At 46.4% G+C, this 22808-nt stretch overlaps 2 protein-coding genes across 2 annotated transcripts; one reads left to right on the top strand and one right to left on the bottom strand.

Annotated features, from left to right (window-relative positions):
• Positions 1–73: 73 nt before the first annotated feature.
• Positions 74–13793, top strand: LOC127585811 (nuclear factor 7, brain-like). Its single transcript, XM_052043507.1, has 7 exons — positions 74–607; positions 1858–1950; positions 2057–2290; positions 6671–6693; positions 6793–6899; positions 9877–10413; positions 13171–13793. The coding sequence occupies exons 1-7, from the start codon at positions 74–76 to the stop codon at positions 13227–13229; spliced, it is 1587 nt and encodes a 528-aa protein (XP_051899467.1). The 3' UTR covers positions 13230–13793.
• Positions 13794–13925: 132 nt separating this feature from the next.
• On the bottom strand, positions 13926–18499 carry LOC127586048 (zinc-binding protein A33-like). Its single transcript, XM_052043833.1, has 6 exons — positions 17867–18499; positions 17683–17778; positions 17367–17600; positions 16554–16576; positions 16338–16456; positions 13926–14647 (listed from the first exon to the last, which is right to left on the bottom strand). The coding sequence occupies exons 1-6, from the start codon at positions 18305–18307 to the stop codon at positions 14115–14117; spliced, it is 1446 nt and encodes a 481-aa protein (XP_051899793.1). The 5' UTR covers positions 18308–18499; the 3' UTR covers positions 13926–14114.
• Positions 18500–22808: the final 4309 nt, after the last annotated feature.

Raw genomic sequence — 22808 nt, 5'->3', positions numbered from 1 at the left:
TCTCCCCTTCCAATGGATCGGGGATAGAGTTCGATTAACGATTCTCGGGCACGGATGGGATTAGAGGTCAAGGATGGATATAGCGCAGGGTGGGCAGGAGGTCGAGGACGAGGGTGCAAGACCACGCCAGGCGCTGTTGGGCATGGCATCCAAGGAACAGGCGGAGAGTTTGGCCGAATATTTGAACTGTCCCATCTGCATCGAGCTCTTCGACCAGCCGGTCATTCTAGACTGCGGCCACAACTTCTGCCAAGCCTGCATTCAGCTGTACTGGGAGGGCGGCGAGAGGAACTCCTGCCCCCAGTGCGGGAAGGTCTTCAGTGAGAGCAGCCTGCGGGCCAACCGGGCGCTCGGACATCTGGCGGACACTGCGCGTAATCTCAACCTGTCTCGGACAAGGAAGGAGCGCTCGCCGGCTCCATCGCTGTGTGGGCAGCCAAGGGAAGTGGGGCCCAAGCTGTACTGCAGGGAGCACCAGGAGGAGCTAAAACTCTTCTGCGAGACGGACAGGGAGCTAATCTGTGTGATGTGTTTGGACGGCAGAGCAGGCGGCAGTCACAAGCAACACGACTTCATGCTGATCCACGAAGCGGTCGAGAAATACAAGGTAAAAGCGGGGCCGCTTCTCTCTGCAGGCCGGATGGTTATTGGGCGACGGTGCCAAACGCACGATATGAAACTGTGCACTTGTTATTCAACAACACATCTTTAAATCAGGCGTGGTGCGTAATCAAATATCTAATCTAGTATCATCAATTCCCACAGTTAAAATTGCGAATAGATGAATGGGTAAGCGTTCATCTTCGGGTACCGCAGTGGCGGGGACCCAGGCAATCCCTCTCAACACTTACAAGGTTAAAATCACAAACTTATTATGGGGTCTAAGTTTACTTCTGGGCACCGCCGTGTCGGGATCCCATGAATTACCTTCCCAAGTCAACATGTACAGTTACAATTGGAAAAGTATTACAAGGTAGATATTCATCACGGGGTACTGTAGCACTGGGGACGCATTCACTCCCTCTCCACCCAATATACACAATTAGAATTGTGAATATATTAACCAGTAGTTATTCATCCGTGCGCACGGTAGTATTGGAGCCCCACGCTTTCCCTTTCCGTGCCCTCTTAGACAGTTAAAATCACAAATATATTACAGGGTAGGTATACAGGTCCGGGAACTAATGAATCGGGTACCCGTGCGTTCCCTTCCCAACATGAGTTACATTCTCATAAGTGCATTATTGGACTGAAAATTCTCTCTAGAATCTTGTTCTAGCGGGTACCCTTTGGATTTCCCTTTCCAACCCAATATGTACAGTTAAAATTACAAACTCATCTTAGATTCAACTTTGGTTGCTGTGTGTTATAATATTGGGCATAGATGTATAAAATCAAAACTCGTCCTGACCATGACCAATCCTAATCCGATTGGACTTTTTTTCCAGGCACGACCCGAGCCGATCAATGCTGTAAACATAACAATCTCACTCATGCCATTAACATGGATGCCACTAAAGCAAATCTCCCTGCCCTGGATATGCACAGCCTGTCGGTGTGGCCGAACACTAATCATAAAGGCGGCTCCCATCAAACAGAGGTCAGGCAGCTGGGCACCTGTTGTTGTGCTCTTTGGTTAGTTGACTTCTGTGAGACTAAAGGTAGTGGCTGCAAGAAGGGCTCACACTATGGTTCCCTCAAGCAAGTTCATCTCTTCTCCCTTCCCCATATGCAGGAGGGGGACGCAATGGTTGAGAGATGCTCCAGCTCATGTTTAGCGGTCACGACCAAAGCGGCTGACCTGCCCTTTATTTATGCCTGTAAGTATTTCTGCGAAACTTTTTATCTTCACCCCAGGATAAACTGAAGTCTTCCTTGGACATGTTGAGGCAGAAGATGACGGTCCTGGAAACCAAACTGAAGGAGAAGGAGAGTTTTACCGAAATCGGGGTAAGATGCCTGGCACGCTGCCTGCCGTTTCCTTGCCCCTCACACCCCGGTCTTTCTCCGTTGGTTTGATCCCAGATTCCCCACTTCCTCTTTTGGTTTCCCCCAGGAAAAGGCCACCAGTCTGCAGTGCCTCATTTCCTCCGAGTTCGCCAAAATGCACCAGTTCCTGGACAGAAAGGAGCAGGGTTTAATTCGGGAGCTGAAGGACCACGAGGAGAACATTTCCGAGACGATAGAGAAGAACTTTGAGGAGATTCAGGAGAGCCTGGATTCTGTTCAACAAAAGCTGTCAAGGCTACATTCGAAAATGGACCAGAGGGAGATACTCATCTTCCTGGAGGTGCGTGGCTTTTTGCAAGGGGTGGGATGGGATGTTCAGTGATCATAACTGGTAACCTTGGCCTGCATAATAATCTTGGCCTGCACAACTTTCACCTATAACACCAAACAAAATCACAGAAAGCATTGCCGAGGCCATTCAGCCTTCTGTATCCGTGCCTGTTCTATATGAGAACAATGACACAATTCCCGTCCTCTATCTCTAACCCTAGAACCCTCTAACTCTAACCAAGATACAGTGAAAAACCTGTCCTGCATACCGTCCATTTCACTTCATTTCATTACAACGGTGCATTGAGGTAGTACAAGGGAAAACAATAACAGAATGCGGAATAAAGTAATACAGTTACAGAAAAAGTGCAGTGCAGGCAGACAACAAGGTGCAAGACCATAGACTGTGAGGTCAGGTGTCCATCTTATTGTACTTGGGAACCATTCAATAGTCTTATAACAGTACGTGTTTTCAGGCTTTTGTATCTCCTGCCCGATGGGAGAGGGGAGAAGAGAGAATAGCCGGGGTGGGTGGGGTCTTTGATTAGGTTGGCTGCTTCACCGAGGCAGCGAGAGGTACATGGAGGAGAGGCTGATTTCTGTGATGTGCTGAGCTGCGTCCACTCTGCAGTTTCTTGCGGTCTCGGGAGAGCAGTCGCCATACCAAACCGTGATGCATCCGCATAGGATGCTTGCTATGGTGTATCGATAAAAATTTCTGAGGATCAATGGGACATGCAACATTTCTTTAGCTCCCTGGGGAAGTAGAGACGCTGGTCCGCTTTCTTGGTGATGTTCACCCCTGGGAACTGGAAGCTGTGTTATCTTTCAGGAATATATCCAGTTTTTTTTTCATGCACCACAGAAGGAGGCCGATCAGCCCATTGTGTCTATGTCAGGTGTCAGAACGATCCTATCAGTCATACTTATCTCTCTCACACCCCCATCAACCCCTGCCGCTTGGTTCAGCAGCCATTTACTGCGACCAGGAGTAATTTACATTGGCTAATTAACCTACCAATCAGAATGTGGGCGGACACCAGAGCACCCCGCGGTCACTGGGACCAAACACCCCAAAGATAGCACTTGATGAAACCCTGGTCAGTGTAGCTCTGCTGCAGCAACTCTACCTACTCGTCATTGTGTCGCCCTTTTGAATGTCATGGTTTAATCTGGCCCCCGTGTCACGGCAGTCCAGAGTTTAACCACTCTTTCAGCAAGAAAGATCTTCCATATGTCTGTCTCGCTTTGTTCAAACGTTCGCTTGCCTTCCATGTCCTCTGTCCTTGCCCGCTCCTCTGGTGGAAACAGTTTCAATCCGCCCAAAGTTAAGAGATCCTCCACATCTGGCTCTGCTGTGCCGTCCTTGTCCGTCAGCTCTGACTGAGTGGGCAGCGCTCATCTCTGAAGCAGAAGGTTGTGGTTTCATGTCTGGCCCCGGGCTCTCCAATGTACCGAACCTTAACACTTGCCGGACAGAGAGAGAGCATTTGTCCCCTACTGCGTCCGCGCCAATCAAAAACAAAGCTTTTAAGGTTAACCTCCTTCCTAGTTCTCACTCTGTTGCCCAGCACTAAATTGGCATTAATTCCGGAGTTGCGCTGAGAAATTCTGCCCACATTACCTTTTCAGGAAGTGAGGTCCACACTCCCACTGCTCCTAGAGTGAGAGCACTTTCCCCAAGCTCCCCTCCACCCCTTAAAGAGCCTCAGCACAGGAACAGGCCCTGCGACCCATGCTGTCTGTATCGACAGTGATGCCAACTTAAACTACACATCTGCCTACACATGACCTACAGTATATTCGCCCATTCCCTGGCTGTTCATCAACCTGACTAAACGCTGCTTAAACGTTGCCATGGTATCTGTCTCCACCGCTTTCTTTGGCAGCCCGTTCCAGGCACCTAACAATCTCTATGCAAAACAAAACTTGCCATTTACATCTCCTTTAAATCCACCCCACCTCACCTTAAACCTGTGCCCTCAATTATTTGGTATTTCCATCCTGGGGAAAGGACTCTGACTATCTGCCCTATCTGTGCCTCATAATTTGGACCAAGTCGCCCCTAAGCCTCCTACGCTCCAGCGAACACAATCCAAGTTTGTCCAACTTCTTATGGCTAATACCCTCTGATCCATGCAACATCCTGGAAAACCTCTTCAACACCCTCTACAAAGCTTTCACATCCTTCCTGTAACAGGGCGACCAGAATTGCAGACAATACTCCAAATGTGGCCTGACCAAAGTTTTATACAGCTGCAGCATGACTTCCTAACTTCTGTATTCAGTGCCCCGACTGATGAAGGCAAGCATGCTGTACCCTGCTTTACCGCCCTGGCTTGTGTTGCCAGTTTCAGCGAGCTATGGACCTGCATCCCCAAAATCACTCTGTACATCAATAATCCTAAGGGCTCTTCTATTTACTGCATATTTTCCATTTAAAGTTGCTTCCCCCCTCCCAAGATGCCAACAGCTCACACATGTCCGGATTAAACTCCACCTGTCATTTTTTGTGCCCGCATTTCCAACGGTCTAAATCCTGCCGAATTCTTTGACAAACCTTTGACAACACAATATATGTGTCGTCTACTAACTTCCTAATCAGCCCACCTGCACTTTTCATCCAAATCATTTGTATGCATCACAAACAAGAGGACCCAATGGGACGAATGGCATCCTGCGTCTTAACGAGGAAGTAACACTCTATCCACTGGTTTATTGGCCCCTCTGAGACCGCTGCACCATCAGATAAGGCAACCTTCCAAGCAACATTAGACCAAGGTCTAGTTTCCCCTCGAGGTCTCACGACCACTCATTCTGAGAAAGAGCAGGAGAATTCTCCCCTGTGCCCCTGATCAATTCTGAACCCATCAGGAATCGATCATCACTACCCATCGAACACCGATACCCAGAATGGCAGGTAGCTGCGGGATCATGAAGCGCACAACTTAGATCTCCGGCTTCTGGTGGTACAACATTCAAAGGTACCTCATTGAGCGTAAAGCATCTTCAGACACGCTAAAAGGTCCCGTATGAGTGCGTCTGTATCACCTTTTCATCATATGAAGCAGAAACATAACGTCACCTGTAATTCTACCCACTGGTTACTATTCTTTGGCTGTGGCAAGTACCTAAGTTCCAGGATATTTTGGCTGGAACATCCTGGAATACTACGTTTACTTATTGGGGCCACCAATAACAAGAGTGCTTGTCACTTTACAGACCTGCACCTCGGAGTGACGGGGGTGAGGGGCGGGGGTTTCGAGGTAGGAGGTTAGCCACCATTGCAGTCTTAACCTGGTTGTTTAGGGATGATTTGCACAGGAACACGCGGAGCCCTGACTTTTGCTGCCCCCTGTTCCTCTCCGTTGATCTATCGAGAGACACGGTTGATGCAGCTGCCGCACAGCTTCAGGGATCCGGGTTCGATCCTGACCTCCGGTGCTGCGTGGAGTTTGCGCGTTCTCCCTGGAACCTTGTAACTTTCCCCTGGGGTTCTCCGGTGCCCTAGACCCTGCTGGTAGGTTCATTGGCTACTGTAAGTTCCCAGCAACAAAGGTGGGTAGTAGGAAAATCAGGAGAGGAAAGAGTCGGTGTAGACGTGTGAGGAAATATATTACAACGACATAAATGGAGGAATGGGTCTGACAAGCGTGTTCTGAGAGCTATGAGTGGAATGACTGCCTTCCATCTGTATTGCCAGGAAATGCATAAAATAAATGCTGCATGCTGTGTGGTGAAAACAGCTCCCATTGGATCCCTTGCCTTGAAATGGCACCATGCAACTTTGGCTGAGCAATTGCCCTGAACTCCCATCCATCTGTTCGCCTCCACCAACATAGAATATTAAGGAGTGCAAGGGAGGACCTTGAAACTAAGATGAAATCCCACGATTATTCCAGGTCGGGAAGTCCTCCCTTTCCTCAACGTGACGCTGAGCCTCATTTCTTTCGTCCAATGATATAAAACAGACAGTAATAAATGAAGTTAAATGGAAATTCCAAGAAATCCAGGGCTAAACGCACCGACAGGAATTTCCAGACTTGTTTGCATGTCACTGAGCTCAACTTCTGCAGACCCTCCGAAGGGACAGAAGGAAGCTATTCTGCCCACCGAGCCTGGTGGACCATTTTCGTGTGGCGTTTCCCATTACACCAGTCTCACTCTTGGCAGTTCCAATTGTCCCAAAAACGCAACTCTTCCTCCAGCTTTGGGAAGGGGTTCGCTATTTCTGTGAGGATTTTACCAGGAACGGTTTTGTGCAGATATTTGAATCTGGTCCGCCTCTGTTCAGGCAATATAATTAACATTTAATTATTGCTTGATGGTGGCACCTTTTATACCACTTACCCCATAATCTTCTCAGACACCTCTTCTGTTTCACTTTCAGGAAGAAGCTTGTCAAAAAAAGAGGTAGGAGATGTTCTTCACAGAGACTCCATGCACAGCAAAACAATAACACTGTTTAATGTCACTGTTGTAATGTCAACTGTTTCATGTTTGCATCACCAGTGAAGACAATTATCAGATAATAACCGGTGAAAATCTGCCTCTGGGAGTATTCAAGGGACCTTTACAGTACACCGTTTGGAAGCAAATGATAGACGCCATTAGGCCCGGTAAGGAGATATTCTGGACGTGCATATCTACAGAGAGAAAATAATTAAACGCGGCATGCTGCATGATACAAAATTTGGCATCCGATGATTGGATGTATCTGATGTGCCAGCGGTTGAGACAATTCCCCCAGCACTTTGGGATCTGGCATTGCGGTTAATCCACCCGTTATAGTAACCATGGATTCTCTTCTGTCACTTCAACTGAAAATTGATTGAATTCCACAAGGGGCTTTCCACAGATATTATCGCCAGAGAGCAAGTAGGAAATGTGCTGGGTTGTAATCATGAGGAAGTGAAGCCAACACTGTGTTACACTTGCCTTTTAATCGTTCCTTTCAAGGTTACTTTAGCTCATTGAGTATTAAAATATGTAATGGTTCGCCTTTACAATGGAAACACTTTGAATGCAAATATTGTAGTTGGTGAGGGACCGGATGTCCTTCCAAATCATGTAGCCGAAAAAGCTTGCTGATTAAAAGTAAACATTGTATGTGGAAGGAACACAATGTGCTTGTGGTATGTTGTAACACAGGAAGGTGCTCATTAAGCAATGACAATTCTGAACACAAACAGCCGCCTGAGTTTAACTCTGTGGAGAGGGACTGATCCCTGAACGAGGCAGTCTCACAGCTTTGTTCGGTTCTGAGGTACAGTTGACATGGCCTTTAGTTCCAACAGTGCTCCCGCTGTGTTGTGCCAAGAGGTCTAGTTAGGAGAAAAGTAGATGAACCTGGTTGTCCCCACCCGTGTCTAAAGTCTCTCGGGGATGAAAATGTTTTATTTTATGCCCTGCTCCATTACCTTCCATTGAGGAAGGAAATTGTATTTGGACTGGCAGGGGTAGGGAACATAAAGCCAACAGAATCACGTTCGATACGTCCCGTACCCAACATTTATCTCCATCCGTCAGTGGGAGATTAGTAGTTAAACTGCTTGACTCGTAGCCAGCGGCTTGGGTTGTTGAAAAAAATGAGTTTAAGTCCCATCAGAAAACGAGGGAATTTGAGTTAACATTCTTCAGTATTCTTGTGGAGTGAGGGTGGGGACTGGGGCGGATGTGCGCACGCAGGCAGTTACAGTTTGTGAAACGATCGGATTATTACACAAAGCCGTCGAATTAACTAACATCCTTCACGGGAGGAATTCTGCCGTCCTTTCCTGGTTTGGTTGCAGACGGGGCTCCTTACCCTCCTTACGCTCCTCTGAAATGACCTGGCAAGCTGACACTCTGGCAGGTCAATGGACACTGGCCTTGCCGGTCAAGTTCATATTCCGTGGACAAATCAGAGTGAATAGGAAAAGCTGCCGACCACTAATTGGGAGGGGTGCATCCGTCATAGTGTGGGACTGTGAGCTAGTGACACTGAGCTGCTACAGCAGGATGGCTCGCTGGCGTACAGTGTGGCACAGTAGGTGCATAGGGAGGCATGGTGGTGCATAGGGTAATGCGCTACATCGAGTGGTATGGTGGCACTTAGGGATGGCCTGTGGCACATGGGGTGATACTTTATCACATAAGATGGCTTGGTGGTACATAGGTGACACAGTGGATGGTGATGTTGCCTCAGATTTCCAAGGATGTAGGTTCAGCCCTGACCTCCAGTGTCATCTACTATGACTTTGTAAGACTTGAGCTGTGGCTGCAAAAGGTCTTCATTCTGCACGACACACAGGCATTCTGGAAGGACATCTCTCGCTTGGAGAAACTCTAAAGTCACAAGTTACATTGAGTTTTTATACCCTATAAGCACAAAGATAACAGCAAGTGATCAAATACAATGTCCACAACCACAATTTCAGTTTCCTTCAACACTCTGTGTTTAGACATGTGGCACCGTAGAATTACAATGGGAGCACATCTCAACTGACATGAACACCTCTGCATGTTCAAACACATTTGTTCGCAATCCAAACATCCAAATCAGCCTTCTTTTACCCCCTACATTGAGAGATGGCTCTCTGCAGACAATATGTATTCATGCAGCTGTCCTTGTCTAACATTGAAGACTGTTTCTCATTCGTATTAACTGGCTTCCATCCCCACCAAATGAAGATGTTCGGTGCCTAACAATCCCTTATGCCATCTGTGTGAAGTTTCAACGTTCTCCCTCTGACAGCGTAGGTTTCGCCCGAGTGCCCCTGTTTCCTTCCACATCCCAAAGAAGTGATGGCTGTTGGGTTAATTGGCTCCTGTAAATGGTCTGCTGGTGGGAGAATCAGAGCGGTGTTGATGTGCTTGTCCGAGAGGAAAGGTTATACAGGGAAAAAAGAGGGGGAAGGAGGCCAATGGGATTACTCCGAGAACCCAAATAGGCTCTTGTGCTAAAGGGACTCCTAGCGTAAGGAAATATGTAAAATATTGACCAGCTTAAGTCCCAGTTGTTGTGTGTTCTTGTCCACCGGGTTTCCACCTGTATGGAAAACCAAACTGGATCAGACGTTGCATTTACCATATCAATTGTTTGACATCAGCTGCGTTCGTTTTCTTCGCCAGTTTAACCATTGAACACCGTCTCCTGGTGTTCGTCGAGACTGGTGTGGCACTGAGCCAGGTGTAGTTGTGGACTTAGCACAAACATTCAGGCTAATGGTCCTGCATGGGCGTGCTACACGGTCGAAGGCGCAGTGTTTGAATGACATTGAACTGAGACTCAGTTTACCCTCACATGTGGAGGGTAAACGGCGTTTCGGGTCGAGACTCTTCATCAGTCCTGATGAAGGGTCTCGACCCAAAACGTCGGCCCTTCATTTCCCTCCATAGATGCTGCCTGACCTGCTGAGTTCCTCCAGCATTTTGTGCGGACTATCCTGAAATCGGGTTCAACATCCCCACAGAACAGAGAAGTTTGGAAACGATCCTTTTTCTGCAGTTAATTCATGTTTGCACGCAACTCCTTAACACTTTATATTCGGGAAAGGGCACTTCGGTACTATTTTAATAAAATAATCTCTTTCTTTCCTCAACACCCTCTTGTAGCTCCATCCTGTCTGACCCTGGATCCTCAGACTGCACATTCCTGGCTCATCCTGTCCGATGATCTGACCAGCGTTCGATACGGAGACAAGGCTCAGCTGCTTCCAGAAACCACAGAGAGGTTTTACCCGTGCGTCTGCGTCCTCGCGTCCGAGGGCTTCACCTCGGGGAAGCACTACTGGGAGGTCGAGGTGGGAGACAGTACCGAGTGGGATCTCGGAGTGGTGGCGGAGTCCATCAACAGGAAAGGAGACATCACGGCCATGCCAGAGGCCGGATACTGGATCATGTGGCTGAGAGGGAGCGAATATAAGGCTGGCACCCTGCCCCGCACTCGCCTGGATGTCAGCGTGATGCCCAGGAGGATCGGGGTGTACCTGGACTACGAGGAAGGTCAGGTGTCCTTTTACAATGCCGACAACATGTCCCATCTCCACACGTTCATCGACATCTTCACCGAGAAACTCTACCCTTTCTTCAGCCCCTGCCTGAATGGAGGCGGGAAAGCCACGGAACCCCTCAGGATCTGTTCTGCTAAAGGTCAGTAACATGGTCACGTTGGCAGGGGTAGACAATTCTGGCCACGAGGTGGAAATGTCTGGTCTGGGGTTGTCTTCTGCGGAACAGCGGTGAGATTTAACTTTGGTGTGTAAAGTTGCAATAGGCCAACTGGCGGTGAAAGGAAGGGATTTGTGATGGAGGAGAATCAGGGTCGTCGACTTATGGTAATAGCGAAGGAAGAAAGTGGATTGGAAGAGAGGCCGGCCTGGAACGGGTTACCATGGTGGGAGAAGCATCGACCCATTGACAAAATTGGTAAGCACTTGATTTGCAGTAAGGACACAACCTCCATGCTGAGATATCAGAAATGAGGTTAGTCTGATATTAGTATGGATAAGTATGAATGGCCTGGCCCTGAGGAAAAGGTTCGCATGACAGATCAGTTCTCCTTTGTTCACTGCCAGGCCATCCGAACGCTCTCACATTACTCGTGGCAGCTTGTTGTGCACCAGTCTGCTGTCAAATGCCCAATAGAAAATACAGCGTCATTCAGATAAATTACATTCCAATCCCAGATACGTCCTGGGGATATAGATAAGGGAATTTGAAAAGAGACCTCCGTTTCTTGCATCTGGAGATCTGTCAGTATCTCGGCAGTGCAGAGTGCAACCAATAGACAGACGGCAGGGATTAATAGGGAAACAGGGCCCATGCAATGTGGTTTGAACGTGTGAGCTGTTGCGGATGTAAATGACTTGGGCTTTCTGGAAAGTCGTGATAAAACCCATGTCTGAAAGATATCAGGAATAGCAAACACAAAAAAAAAACACGAGTCCATGTGTGTCCCCGAGATCCTGTTCAAACACTCGAAGAGGTCGCGGTGCTGGGTCTAATTTAGTTCCGAGCCATTCATTTTGACGCATGGGGAGAATGAAAAGGAAGCAGGGGTAATTTCTGAATGATGAAACCTTACAAACTTACAACAGCAACATTCAAAAGACGTTTGCATAAGTACATGGATAGGAGGGGCTTACAGGGATATGGGCCAAACGGGGGCAAATAGGACTAACTTGGTGGGCACCATAGTCGGCATGGATGAGTTGGGCCAAAGGGTCTGTTTCCCTGCTGTATTACTCTATGACTCTAAACTGTGCACACCCATCAAGAGAGGCGGATCCTTAGTATAAAACATGTCTCTGATCGCCGAGGAAATTTAAACCATGACGTCCTTATCCATCTAGAGCGGACTCAATACTGGACCAGCATTTCTCCTTTATCGACTGCCATTTCATCTGGACGCTCTCCAATTACAATTTTTGGGGGTTTACTGAGTACCAATCCGCTGTCAAATTCCCAATAGAGCAAGAGTGAAAATACTTCTGAAGTATTTTTTAATCATTGTCTGTGTGACTCTTAGGGCAATCTTGATGTTGTGGAAGTTGCTTTGGCGATAAAGCTTTGTTTTTGCACTCTGTGTCAGGGCCATTTGTGAAAATAGTTATGGATTAGTAAAACCTGGTCTGTCGGTGCAATAAAGGAATCCTTTGTATCTAATTGTCAATGGTTAATGAAGTTAACTAGTGGGAAGCTATATAAAAATAGGCCATTTTATGGATACGAGGGCGTGACCAGTGGTCGACAAAGGTATCGATCCTGGATCCCCGCGTTTAAAATCTGTTCCATTGGTTTGCAATAGGGGTTTCTGTTCATGCAGTGTCAATTGTAGGGAGGATGCAGAGAGGCTTCGGGGGAATTTAGACGGGTAAGCCAATGAGCAAGAGAATAACTAATGAAACAAGATACAGCAAAAATGCGAGGTCTTCCATTTTGATAGATAAAAATAATAAAAGATACTTTTTAAGTGGTGAGAGACTGAAGTTACTGGAAGTTAATGTGCAGGTACAACAAGCAACTGAGAAGACAACATGTAGTGGCCTTTATTGCAAGACGATTTTAGTATAGTGTAAAGAACTCCTACTGAAATCATACCGGGCTCCCGTGAAATCCCATCGGGGATACTGTGTGGAGATTAATCCTTCCCCTCTCCACACGCCTTCTCAGGAAGGATATCATTGTGGTGGAAAATGCAACAAAAATTGACCAGCTTGACTCCTGACATGGGGAATTGTCCTATGAGGAGGAATTAAATTGACTGGACCTGAAGCTTCCAGAGTTTAGGTGATCTGATTGAAACATACGCCAATTTTTCCTGCTCTTGGAAGGGAAGATGTACAGTTGACGTTTCCCTGGCTGGATGTCTAAGAACAGCTGGTTATGGTCTCAAAATAATGGATGGCTATCCCTACACAAGAGTCGCTGGGCGGAATCAAGGCAGAGATCCGTACAATTGCCCATGTTGAGTAATTAAGGCTTGATACAGGAAAGAAGCGGCGAAAAAAGATGAGCCTCCAGTCTTACTAAATGGCAGACTAGCGGCTCAAAGGCCAACTCCCGATCTTTGTGTTCTTCAGAGATTCGCTCAAACTGTTAATAAATGGATTCATTGAGAAAGAGTTGGATCTGAAATTGTTAGTTCTGTCTGGAAATTCACCCATACACAGTTGGGACCCAGCAGGCCTTTTCGCCTCCTTCTGTTTTCTAAATGTCCGCGATTCAGCGACTCCCCCCAAAGTGTTGTCTGATATTCTAATGAGTTCTCTGTCTGGGGTAAGACTTTTGCCAACTTTATCGTTTCATTTCAGCTGTAGGAGATATCGATTACGCTTTGCATTGAATTGTGTTTAATTCATGTCCGAAGTCCCGTGAACATTTGTTTTATTCCTTTGTCGTTCGCAGACTTTTACAGCCCGGCGTTCAACAAGCAGGGGGTGTCGTGGAAGAAGAGAGTGGCCTAGGTTTACAATCCTGCGAGATCGGCCAATCAGTTCTTCTTTATCTCGTCTCAAACATTGCTTCCAGTTTGACAGGTTTAAAGCTTTCTACGTCGACTATTTAACACGCGGAGTTAAGCCTTGTCTTCCCATCAAGAAACACTCCGCTCGGTGGACAGACTGCTGACAGGAACCTGAAGTCCAACACGTTAATTCATTGCATTGTCACTTTCAGACCCAATTAAAATCCCTGAGTCAGGACAGTATTGGACGGTCCTTCCGGGGAAGTGAAACTGACGAAGTGATTGGATCTGATGGTCAGCTCGAAGTTGTGGAATTAGTGGCCTTAGGTGTCACTATAATCTTTCCTTGTGTGCTCCAACTAGTAACCTTTCGGTTTTTGCAAAGGGAGCTTGAAATACATTGTTGCAACAGCATACACAATTCTTTCTCCCGAGATGTGCCTAGGGTTTTGTAACATTACTGAAAATTAGACAAAAAATTGATGCACAATGGCTGACCAATTAGTCAGGTCTAGTGCGTCATGTGATTCAATTCAGAAATGATGATAAATATGGTTAAATAAAGTGCTACTCTCAAGAGTTCTTGTCGTGATCCCGTGATATTGAAATGAATTTCAATCGAGAAGTTTCAAAGTATTTCTTTTCCATTGATAGATGCAGTCAACGCGTTAAGATCAATGGATCCACAGCTCCAATACCTCAGTTTTTATTTCACACTTCGCACTTTTATATTTACACCGGGTTTATATCCCGGCTCATTGGGGTTTTACAATGCGGAATTTGGGGATTAACTGGGACCCGTTCAGCACCAACCTGTTGTCAACTGGGTTTCTGCCCCACAGCCCCTGAACCCCGCTCCTGACTTTGATCACAGGACTCGGCCGGTTTACAGATTGGGATCGGAGCCCGAGCAGATTATCAGCCAGTTTACATGCACAGTCCAGAAGAAAGGATAAAGTTTCTCCGTGAATTTATTCCCAGTGAAGGTGTGGAGATGGGACTTGGTGTCCGCGCTGTAAAACGAAACTGTCCCGGTCTCGTAATTGAGATAAACTCCCACCCTCCCGGGGACAGGACCGGCAGGGAGACGGGATTTTGGGGAGGTGTTCACATAAATCGCATCACCAGCCCGCTCGATGGTCCAGAATCCAGATTCCGGTACCAGTGCGAACCTTTTCTTCTTCCTCTCCACGGACTCTTCGGCGACTCCCAGCCTCCAGCCCCGATTCCCCGCCACCTCCACCTCCCAGTAATGTCTCCCCGATGTGAATCCCTCCGATCCCAGCACACAATCCCGGACTGTAAACCTCTTCCCGGTGTCGGGGAGATCCCTCTGGGTCGCGGTCCCTCTCACACTCTTCCGATCCTCAGACACTTCGAGCCGCGGATGCGCCGTTTCCACATCCAGGGTCACAGAGACTGGGGGGAGGAGCAGAGAATTAGACAGTCCCCAGGGATCGGGGGGGGGGGGGGAGGCGGGGGGAGACACGGGCAGCGCGGCCCAGGGACAGGGGGAGGCCGCTCAACCTCAAGCACAGTCGGGCGACCGACAGTGACCTTCCCTGGAGCTCTGCCCAATTACATCAGATGGAGATCAAACTGTTCCCGATGCTTTTATTTTCCTAGCGCGGGAGAGGAGGAAGGGAACAGAGTGCTGGGAATAGCGGACGGGAGGAAGGAAGTCGGGAGAGCGAGATGTGGAGACCCACTGAGGGCAGTTGGGTTCGGTGGAAGAGCGAGAAGGAGTGTTGGTGAGGAAAGCAGAGTGAAGATTCAGAGAGGGAAGTGGAACAGGGGTGGAAGGAGGGGTCGAGTGGCCGCGTTGGAGCTAGAACATGGGAGGGAGCTGAGTTTAGGGATGAGAGGGTGAGTGAAGTAGAGGACCGAGTGCTTTCCTACATCAAATCGGCGTCAGGAGTGTCAAGGAGACACATTGTACGGAAACAGCCCCTTCGGCCCACCGAGGCTGTGCTAACCATCGTGCATCGATTTGCGCTAATTCTGCACCAATGTCATTTCTATCTTCCCCACGCTGCCAACAATCTCTCAGATTGTGCCAACTCCGAACAGACAGCACCGAAGGTCGGCGTCGAACCTGGGGCGGTGAATGTCTGAGGCAGTAGCTCTACCAGCGGCACCACCGCGCCGCGAATAATTTTTGGCTCGCGGGAATGAAACCCGATAGATCGTAGCGAAGTAGCCGAACATGATGTGTGCTAACAGGTGAGAGGCGGCAGCAGACACTCTGCTGGGGGAACTCAGCCGGCCGAGCAGCATCTGTGGGAGGAAGGGAACCGTCGACGTTTCAGGTCGAAAGCCTACAACAGGACTGTTCTTACGTTGGAGAACGGGATTGTGTGTGATTTTGTGCTTGTGTGTATGTGTGGCCGTGTGTGTGATCATTCACAGGGTGTGGATGTCACAGGCAAGGCCACAATTCATTGCCATCCCCAATATCTTTGAAGTGATGATGTGAAAAGTTGGTTCAGAGGACAATTAGGTATCGTATATGAGAGAGACTAAGTAGGATGACAGATTTTATTTCTATAAGGAAATGTGTAGCAGTGAATGAGACAGCATGTCTCCCTCTGAATGTGTTTGCGTTTCTTTGTGCCTATATATCCACATGTTTGTGCGTTGTTGTGTCTGTATACGTATATGTGTATGCGTGCGTGTCATTTCGTGCGTGTATAATTATCAGTTGGTTGATGTATGCATTGTAATTGATCGTATATGTAGATGTGTACATAGGCTGTTATGTGTCTGTACATGTGGCCATTGCGTTAATGAGGGTGTGCGGCATGTCCAGGGATTCCTCAAAGAATAATATGTATTTCAACACACGTCTGCGGGTGTTTATGCAATGTGGACGGGTTCATCAAACGGTCCGTTGTTGTATTGTGTCCCTGGGCTGTTTCTGTTCCGGGATCTGACATCTCCAGCAGACTGTTTGAAAATGACGTTTTCTATCAGGCGGCTTTGCTGCTGGAATAAAACTCCCTTTCACGACTCGTCCTTTACTAACATTGTTATCATCCATTTCGTACTTCATTCTGTCTCATAAATCAGACCACCACACTCCGCCCCAAAAAACATGAGTCAGCCTTACATGGTTTGATGAAATCCAAAGCTTCTTTCACTGCTGCGTTCAACAGAAATGGGTGATCGAATTTTTCAACAGCCAGGGTACCATCCAAAATTATCAATTTATGGTGTTCCCCACTGACCCTGCAAATGTTAAATAGCTGATTATAAGGTGAACGTCAACAATTTTTGGAGTTATTTTACAACTTGCTGAAAATATTAATTAAACAGCAGTTCCTACCTCTTGTCCCGACAAGCTTCTTCCTGAAATAAATATAACATGAAACTAAAATTAATTGACATTAACTTTCCGCATCCCAACAGGAGAAATTTCATCTAAATTGTTACAAGCTGCTGAAAATTCCAAATATTCCCTATTGCTGTCACACAGGTGGAAAGAGGATACTGCAGAAAGGAATACTTATGGAAGATACAAGCAACGAGCGACTAGAAAAGACTGAACAGGCACATTACAACACAGCTGGGCACAATTACTCTGGATAAAATGACAAGAATTGGATTTTGATGTGTATTTCTGGGGAATATTGAACAGAGAAGCAATCACAAGTTCAGTGTCAAGATCACAACATCTCATCCCGTGCAGGTGGCAGACATCCCTGGGATTCCACTGATATTGTGGGAAGCTAGATACTTCAGGGGGAAAAAAAAGCTGTTCACCGATACAGACGAAACAATTGTCCTGTTTCAGGGTGTCGATCCGAAATGTCGGTAATCCCTTTCCCTCCACGGATACTGCTCGATCTACTTCCTTCAGAAACTTCAGACCCTTCTTCAGGACCAAAGAAGCCTTGACTGCCTGCTTTTCTCCATGGATGCTGCCTGGCCTGCTGAGTTCCTCCAGCATCATAGTGTTTTTCATCTAGATTCCAGCATCTGAAGTCCCTTGCCTGTCCTTTAGAAGCTTGGTTTTTGAAATATTTTTCTGGTTTGAACCAGTTCTGAATTATTGGTAAATGCTGCATTTTTTAAATAGATCCCCACCATTTTCTGACTGTGCATTTTAACTGAACCAATGTGAAATCTAATTTCTCACCTTCAGAAATACCACGTTGTCTCTTTGATCCATCCGTTCCTGTAACTTTGAGAGTTCGTCTTGAATAGAGTTTAAATTCCCTTGAATCGCTCGAAGATTTTTATCCATTGGACTTAGAATCATCTCCTCTTCTTCCCTGAGATCTCTGAGTAAGCGCTGCTCTTTCTGCATGATAATCTGTTGCAGTTCAGCAAATTGGGATGTGATCTGGTACTGAAGGCTGCGTGACTGTTCCTGTAAGGGAAAGGTTATTATTATTGAGTCTTAAAGAGATGAAAACTATATAGGATCAGAAAACAGGAAGGTGTGACCTTACCAGAACTCTGAAGATCTTCTCTTCCTGTTCTTGTTCCATGTTCTGTATCGTTGATTTCTTTTCAGTAAGAGATTCCAAGGAAGATCTCACCTGATCCTGGGGTAGTGTTTGCGAATCAGAGGAATACATGTTAGAAATGTAAACAAAAAGGGTCATCAGCTGATCAGAATCTGTTTGCTTTTACCTTGTAGATTTCAGCAGCTACTTTAACCAGCATGAAGTCGTGAGACTTGTGTTCCCGCGCAACTGCACAAACCACACAGATCAGTTTCTTGTCGGTTTCACAAAACAGCTTCAGTTCTTCCTGATGTTCCTCGCAGCGGCGTTTACTTTCCTTCTCCTTAAGATGCAGGCTTAGTACTTGAGCTTTCTTAGCCAGACTAGCCAAGACCCGATTTATCCTCAGAGTGTTGCCTCGAAATTCCACTCGACATTCCGGGCAGGAGTTTCTCCCGGCACTTTCCCAAAACTGTATGACACAGGAGCGGCAGAAATTGTGCCCGCACTCCAATATAACTGGATTGGTGAAGAAATCCAAGCAAATGGAACAAATTGTCTCCGCGGTTAAATTCTCAACCTGCTGTTTTGAAGCCATTACAGCTGCTGACACTTCCTGATTTAACATTGCTTCACTTTCGGGGAGTAGCGGAACTCCTGAGCACCGCGATTGTACACTGAAAGCGCTGCAGTACACAGGGAATGAATACTGTCCTAAATTAGGGGATTTTTCTGCAAGAGTTCAGGACGAAAGAGGAGTGTCCCGCTCCCTAAGGAAGGACTGTACATGACAGTGAATACACGAAGTTATCAGGGATTGGATATTGAAACGACCGCCATGTATAAATTTAGAGTAACTGATGTTATATACAGGCTCCACTGCGCAGGATCGATAGACGCTGCAGTGGGTTGTAGACTCAGCCAGCTCCATCACGGGCACAACCCTCCCCACCATCGAGGACATCTTCAAGAGGCGGTGCCTCAAGAAGGCGGCATCCATCACTAAGGACCCTCACCACCCGGGACATGCCCTCTTCTCACTACCACTGGGGAGGAGGTACAGGAGCCTGAAGACCCACACTCAACGATTCAGGAACAGCTTCTTCCCCTCCATCATCAGATTTCTGAACGGTCCATTAACCCAGGAACACTCCCTCATTATTTTTGCACTATTTATTTATTTTGTAATTGATAGTAATTCTTATGTCTTACACTATACTGCTGCTGCAAAACAACACATTTCACGACATATGTCAGTGATAATAATCCTGATACTGATTCTTATTCTGATTCTGCAATGAAATAGGAGCACCGCAGAGGACATTGTGTGATGAGTTACATGCACCGAGAAGGTTACTGAGATGTGGCTGCAGAACAACCAAGACTGGAAATTTCCAAAACTGGAAATTTCACGTAACAGGGTGGAATATGTCTAGCTTTTCCGTGAAAACAGTTCTAATTTACAGTTATTTATGTGAAGAAGTTCCCTGTCCATTCTTGACAGGGCATTGCTTTAACGTAAGGTCCCACTCTCCCTTGTTCTGCAATGGAAGTGGGATTGGTCGGACATTAGTATGGATAAGATGGGCTGAATGGTCTGCTTCTGAGAAGAAAAGTTCATACGACAGATCAGTGCGTCGTAAATTCAACCATCTAACGTTCCACGTACAAGTACATTTAAAGGACCCAGGGAAAGGAATTTGAGAAGAACCCTTCACTTTTTATATCCGGGTATGTCCCAGTTGCTCAGCAGGACACAGCCCAGCCGAGAGACAGGCATCAAGAATGATGAAGGGACGAGGGGGGTGAGCAATGCGGGCCGAGAGTATGAGCTGTTGAGGATGTGAACGCCTTGTGGCTTCTTGGAGAAATGCTACAAAGTGTTGAAGTCTCAAAAAGAATGAGAAAGAACAAACACAGTAACAGGAATCCACGTGGGCCTTCGAGAGCCAATTGAGTCGTTCAAAGAGATCATGGTGCTGCTTCTGAATCGGCCACGAGACAATCATTTTAATAGACGGCAGGATGAAAAGGAAGGAAGAGATTTTCTAAATCGTGAATAATTATAAAACGTCGAGATCCGACAGGACAGAGAGATCCATAGGATAAAGATCATTAAGGTCAATATTAGTGACCACCATGGAAAGTTAAACCATAATGATCTCTACCGGCAAGGCTGGGTATACAGGACACTTGGCACCAACATAAAGAGGTGCAGTGCTGATTCAGCACCAGGTCAACATGTTTTCCTTGTCCTCGAGCAGCTAATCTGGACGTCATCACTTTGCTCTTCGTGGGAGTTTTCTACATACTAATTTGCTGTCGATTGGCCAACAGAAAAACTATGAAAACATTTCAGAAGTTTTCTGTTATTGCCTGCATAGGTCTTTGGACAATTACGATATTTTGGGAGTTTCTTTAAAGGTAACGTCTTGTAAATGCATTGCTTGTCTGGCCTATTTATGAAAATAGTTAGAGATTAATATTAACTAACGTGCCAATGTAGTGAAGGAATCTCTTGTATCTAATTCTTAGTGGTTAATGAGGTTTACCAGTGGGAACCAAATACTGAAAACCCATCGAAGGCAACTGAGTATTGGTTAACAGACAGAAGTCAGGGAGTTAGAAAAAATGAGTCGTACTGGGGTTAAGGAGATACGAGCAGTGGGTGTCTCAGGGACCGATACTGTTTAAAATGTCTATGAATGGATAGGCCATGATAGCTTCGTGATCATAGAAAGCTTCAGGGCGATGTAGACGGCCTAAGTGAATGAGGAAATATATGGCAGTTAGAATTTAATCAGAAAAAGTGAGTCCATGCACTTTGACAAAAACAAAAATACAAGGTATTTTGCAAATGGTGAGGGATTGAAAGCGTTCAGTGGGGCCTGTGTGATGTTGTACACAGTTCATTGGAAGTTAACGTGCAGGACCATCCAACAGTTAGGAAGACAAGTTGTGCGTTGGCCTTCATTGCAAGAGGTCTAAGTGTAGTATTAAGATCTCTTTCTGAAATTATACAGGTTTCTGGTGAGATAATATCGATACCTTGTCGAGATTCATTCCTTCACCTAAAGAAGGATATGATTGTGATGGAGAGACTGTAGGAAGAGTTCATCAGATTGATCCCTAAAATGGGGGAATTATCCACTGTTGATAATTTGGATATAAAGTCTCCAGAACTTGGGTGATCTCACTGAGATCTACAACAGTTTTCCTTTGCCTAGCAGGGTAGACGTGGAGTAGACGTTTCTCTGGCCGGGGGTCTAGGACTAGGGCGTCGCAGCACCAGAGGGAGGGATCACACATTAAGGTCTCAGAAGGTATGAAACTTTGGAAAGCTCTATACAGAAGGGCTGTGCAGGCTCAGTCGCTGAGCATAATCAAAACATAATCATAATATACTAGTTTGTATCATGAGGAATTAAATGCTGAAACAGGAAGCGGTGAGGTAAAGATGAGGCGCAATTTTATTAAATAGTAGAGTAGGCGCGAGTGGCTGAACGGCCAACTGGTTATGTGTTGTTCTGAGATTGGCATAATCTGTCAGTGAAAGATTAACTTGAGAAAGCGTTGATCTGAAATTGTGAGATCTGTATGAAAATGCACACGTACACAGCGAGCACACTTCTTCTTGAGTTTTAAGTTTCTGTGATTCAGCCGCCCCACCCCACCCCCAAAGTTTTGTATGATGTTTCCGAGAGTTGTCTCTCCGGGAAGTGGTCTTTAGCGGGTTTATTTCTTCAGTTTAAGCTGTAGATACCAATTAAACTTTGCATTGAGTTGTGTTTCATTCGTATTCGGAGTCCCGTGTTTTGTCATTTTACTTTTATACAGCCCGGATTTCAACAAGCAGTGTGTATCGTGGAAAACGACGGTGGCCTGTGTCCAGAAGCCTGCGACATAGGCCAATCCGTTCTTCTTCATCTCGTCTCAAACCTTGCCTCCAGGTTGACTATCAGAATCAAAGAAATATTCCGTTCGGTGGAAAGACTGGTGACTAGATCCGAAAACACAACACGTTAATTCATTACATCTTCACTTTCAGAGCCAACTGAAATCCTAGAGTCAGGACAGCATTGCAAGGTCCTTCCCAGGAAGTGAAATTAATGAAGAGGTTGGATCTAATGGTTATTGGTATTGGTTTTGGTTTATTATTGTCACTTGTACCGAGGTAAATTGAAAAACTTGTCTTTCATACCGTTTATACAAGTCAAGTCTTCACACAGGATAGTAGGGGTAATGAGTAGGTCTGCAGAGAGCAGCTTGCAACGAGTCGCCACGCTCCGGTGCCATCTTGCATTGGTTACCTCAGAGTTGTGGAGTTAGTTGTCACCCGTGTCACTATTATCTTACATTGTTTCCTTCAGTTATTAACTTTTCTGTGTTTGCAACGAGAGCTTGAAACGCACTGTTTTAACACTGCACACAATTCCTTCCTCTTGAAACGTCTTGAACTATTGTTAAGAAATTGTATCAAAGCGGCCGCTGAAGAATGAGTCAGATGGCTAGCGCGTGATGTGGATGTGGATAAAGAAAGTGCTGTTGTAAGGAGATTTTCTCCTGGCTCCGTGTCCGGTGATCCAGAGTTTTCAACGCAATAGTACACCGCACCCATCCTTGTTATTTGACATGGGGGCAGCGCAGTGACTGAGCTGACTGCTGCTGCTGTTTAATGTTTCTTTGTTTACGAAGGAAAATAGGGACAATCCTGGAAGTTATAGAGGGATTAATCTCACTTCAGCGGCAGGGAAGCTATTGGATAGGATCCTTTGGGAAAGGCTTCATGACCATTTGAAAAAAACATGGCCAAGTTAGGGACAGTCAGCATGGCTTTGTGCGGGGCAGGTCACATCTTGCTAACTTTTTCGACGAGATGACGCGGGTGATTGATGAAGGTAGAGCTGTGGATGTTGTCTACATCGATTTTAGTGAGGGTTTTGACAAGGACCATCATGGGAGGCTCATCCAGAAGATTAAGATGCATGGGATTCATGTTGACTTGTCCGTTTAGATTCAGAATTGGCTTTCCCATAGAAGACCAGAGGGTAGTGTTCGATGGGACTTATTCTGGCTGGAGGTCCATGACTAGTGGTGTCTGGCAGGGATCCGAACTGGGACCTCTGCTG

The sequence above is a fragment of the Pristis pectinata genome, chromosome 34 (genome assembly GCF_009764475.1).
Source record: "Pristis pectinata isolate sPriPec2 chromosome 34, sPriPec2.1.pri, whole genome shotgun sequence".
In the NCBI taxonomy this organism is placed as follows: Eukaryota; Metazoa; Chordata; class Chondrichthyes; order Rhinopristiformes; family Pristidae; genus Pristis; species Pristis pectinata.
This window is presented reverse-complemented; position numbering and strand designations above follow the sequence as displayed.

Bases quoted from the DNA above. Each gene is read 5' to 3' on its own strand.
- LOC127585811 (XM_052043507.1), top strand. From the start codon at position 74: ATGGATATAGCGCAGGGTGGGCAGGAGGTCGAGGACGAGGGTGCAAGA. The intron at 608-1,857 runs GTAAAAGCGGGG...TCTTCACCCCAG, and splicing joins AAGCGGTCGAGAAATACAAG to GATAAACTGAAGTCTTCCTT. The intron at 1,951-2,056 runs GTAAGATGCCTG...GGTTTCCCCCAG, and splicing joins AGAGTTTTACCGAAATCGGG to GAAAAGGCCACCAGTCTGCA.
- LOC127586048 (XM_052043833.1), bottom strand. From the start codon at position 18,307: ATGTTAAATCAGGAAGTGTCAGCAGCTGTAATGGCTTCAAAACAGCAG. The intron at 17,779-17,866 runs GTAAAAGCAAAC...ACACTACCCCAG, and splicing joins TAGCTGCTGAAATCTACAAG to GATCAGGTGAGATCTTCCTT. The intron at 16,457-16,553 runs GTAGGAACTGCT...TAACATTTGCAG, and splicing joins GAAGCTTGTCGGGACAAGAG to GGTCAGTGGGGAACACCATA.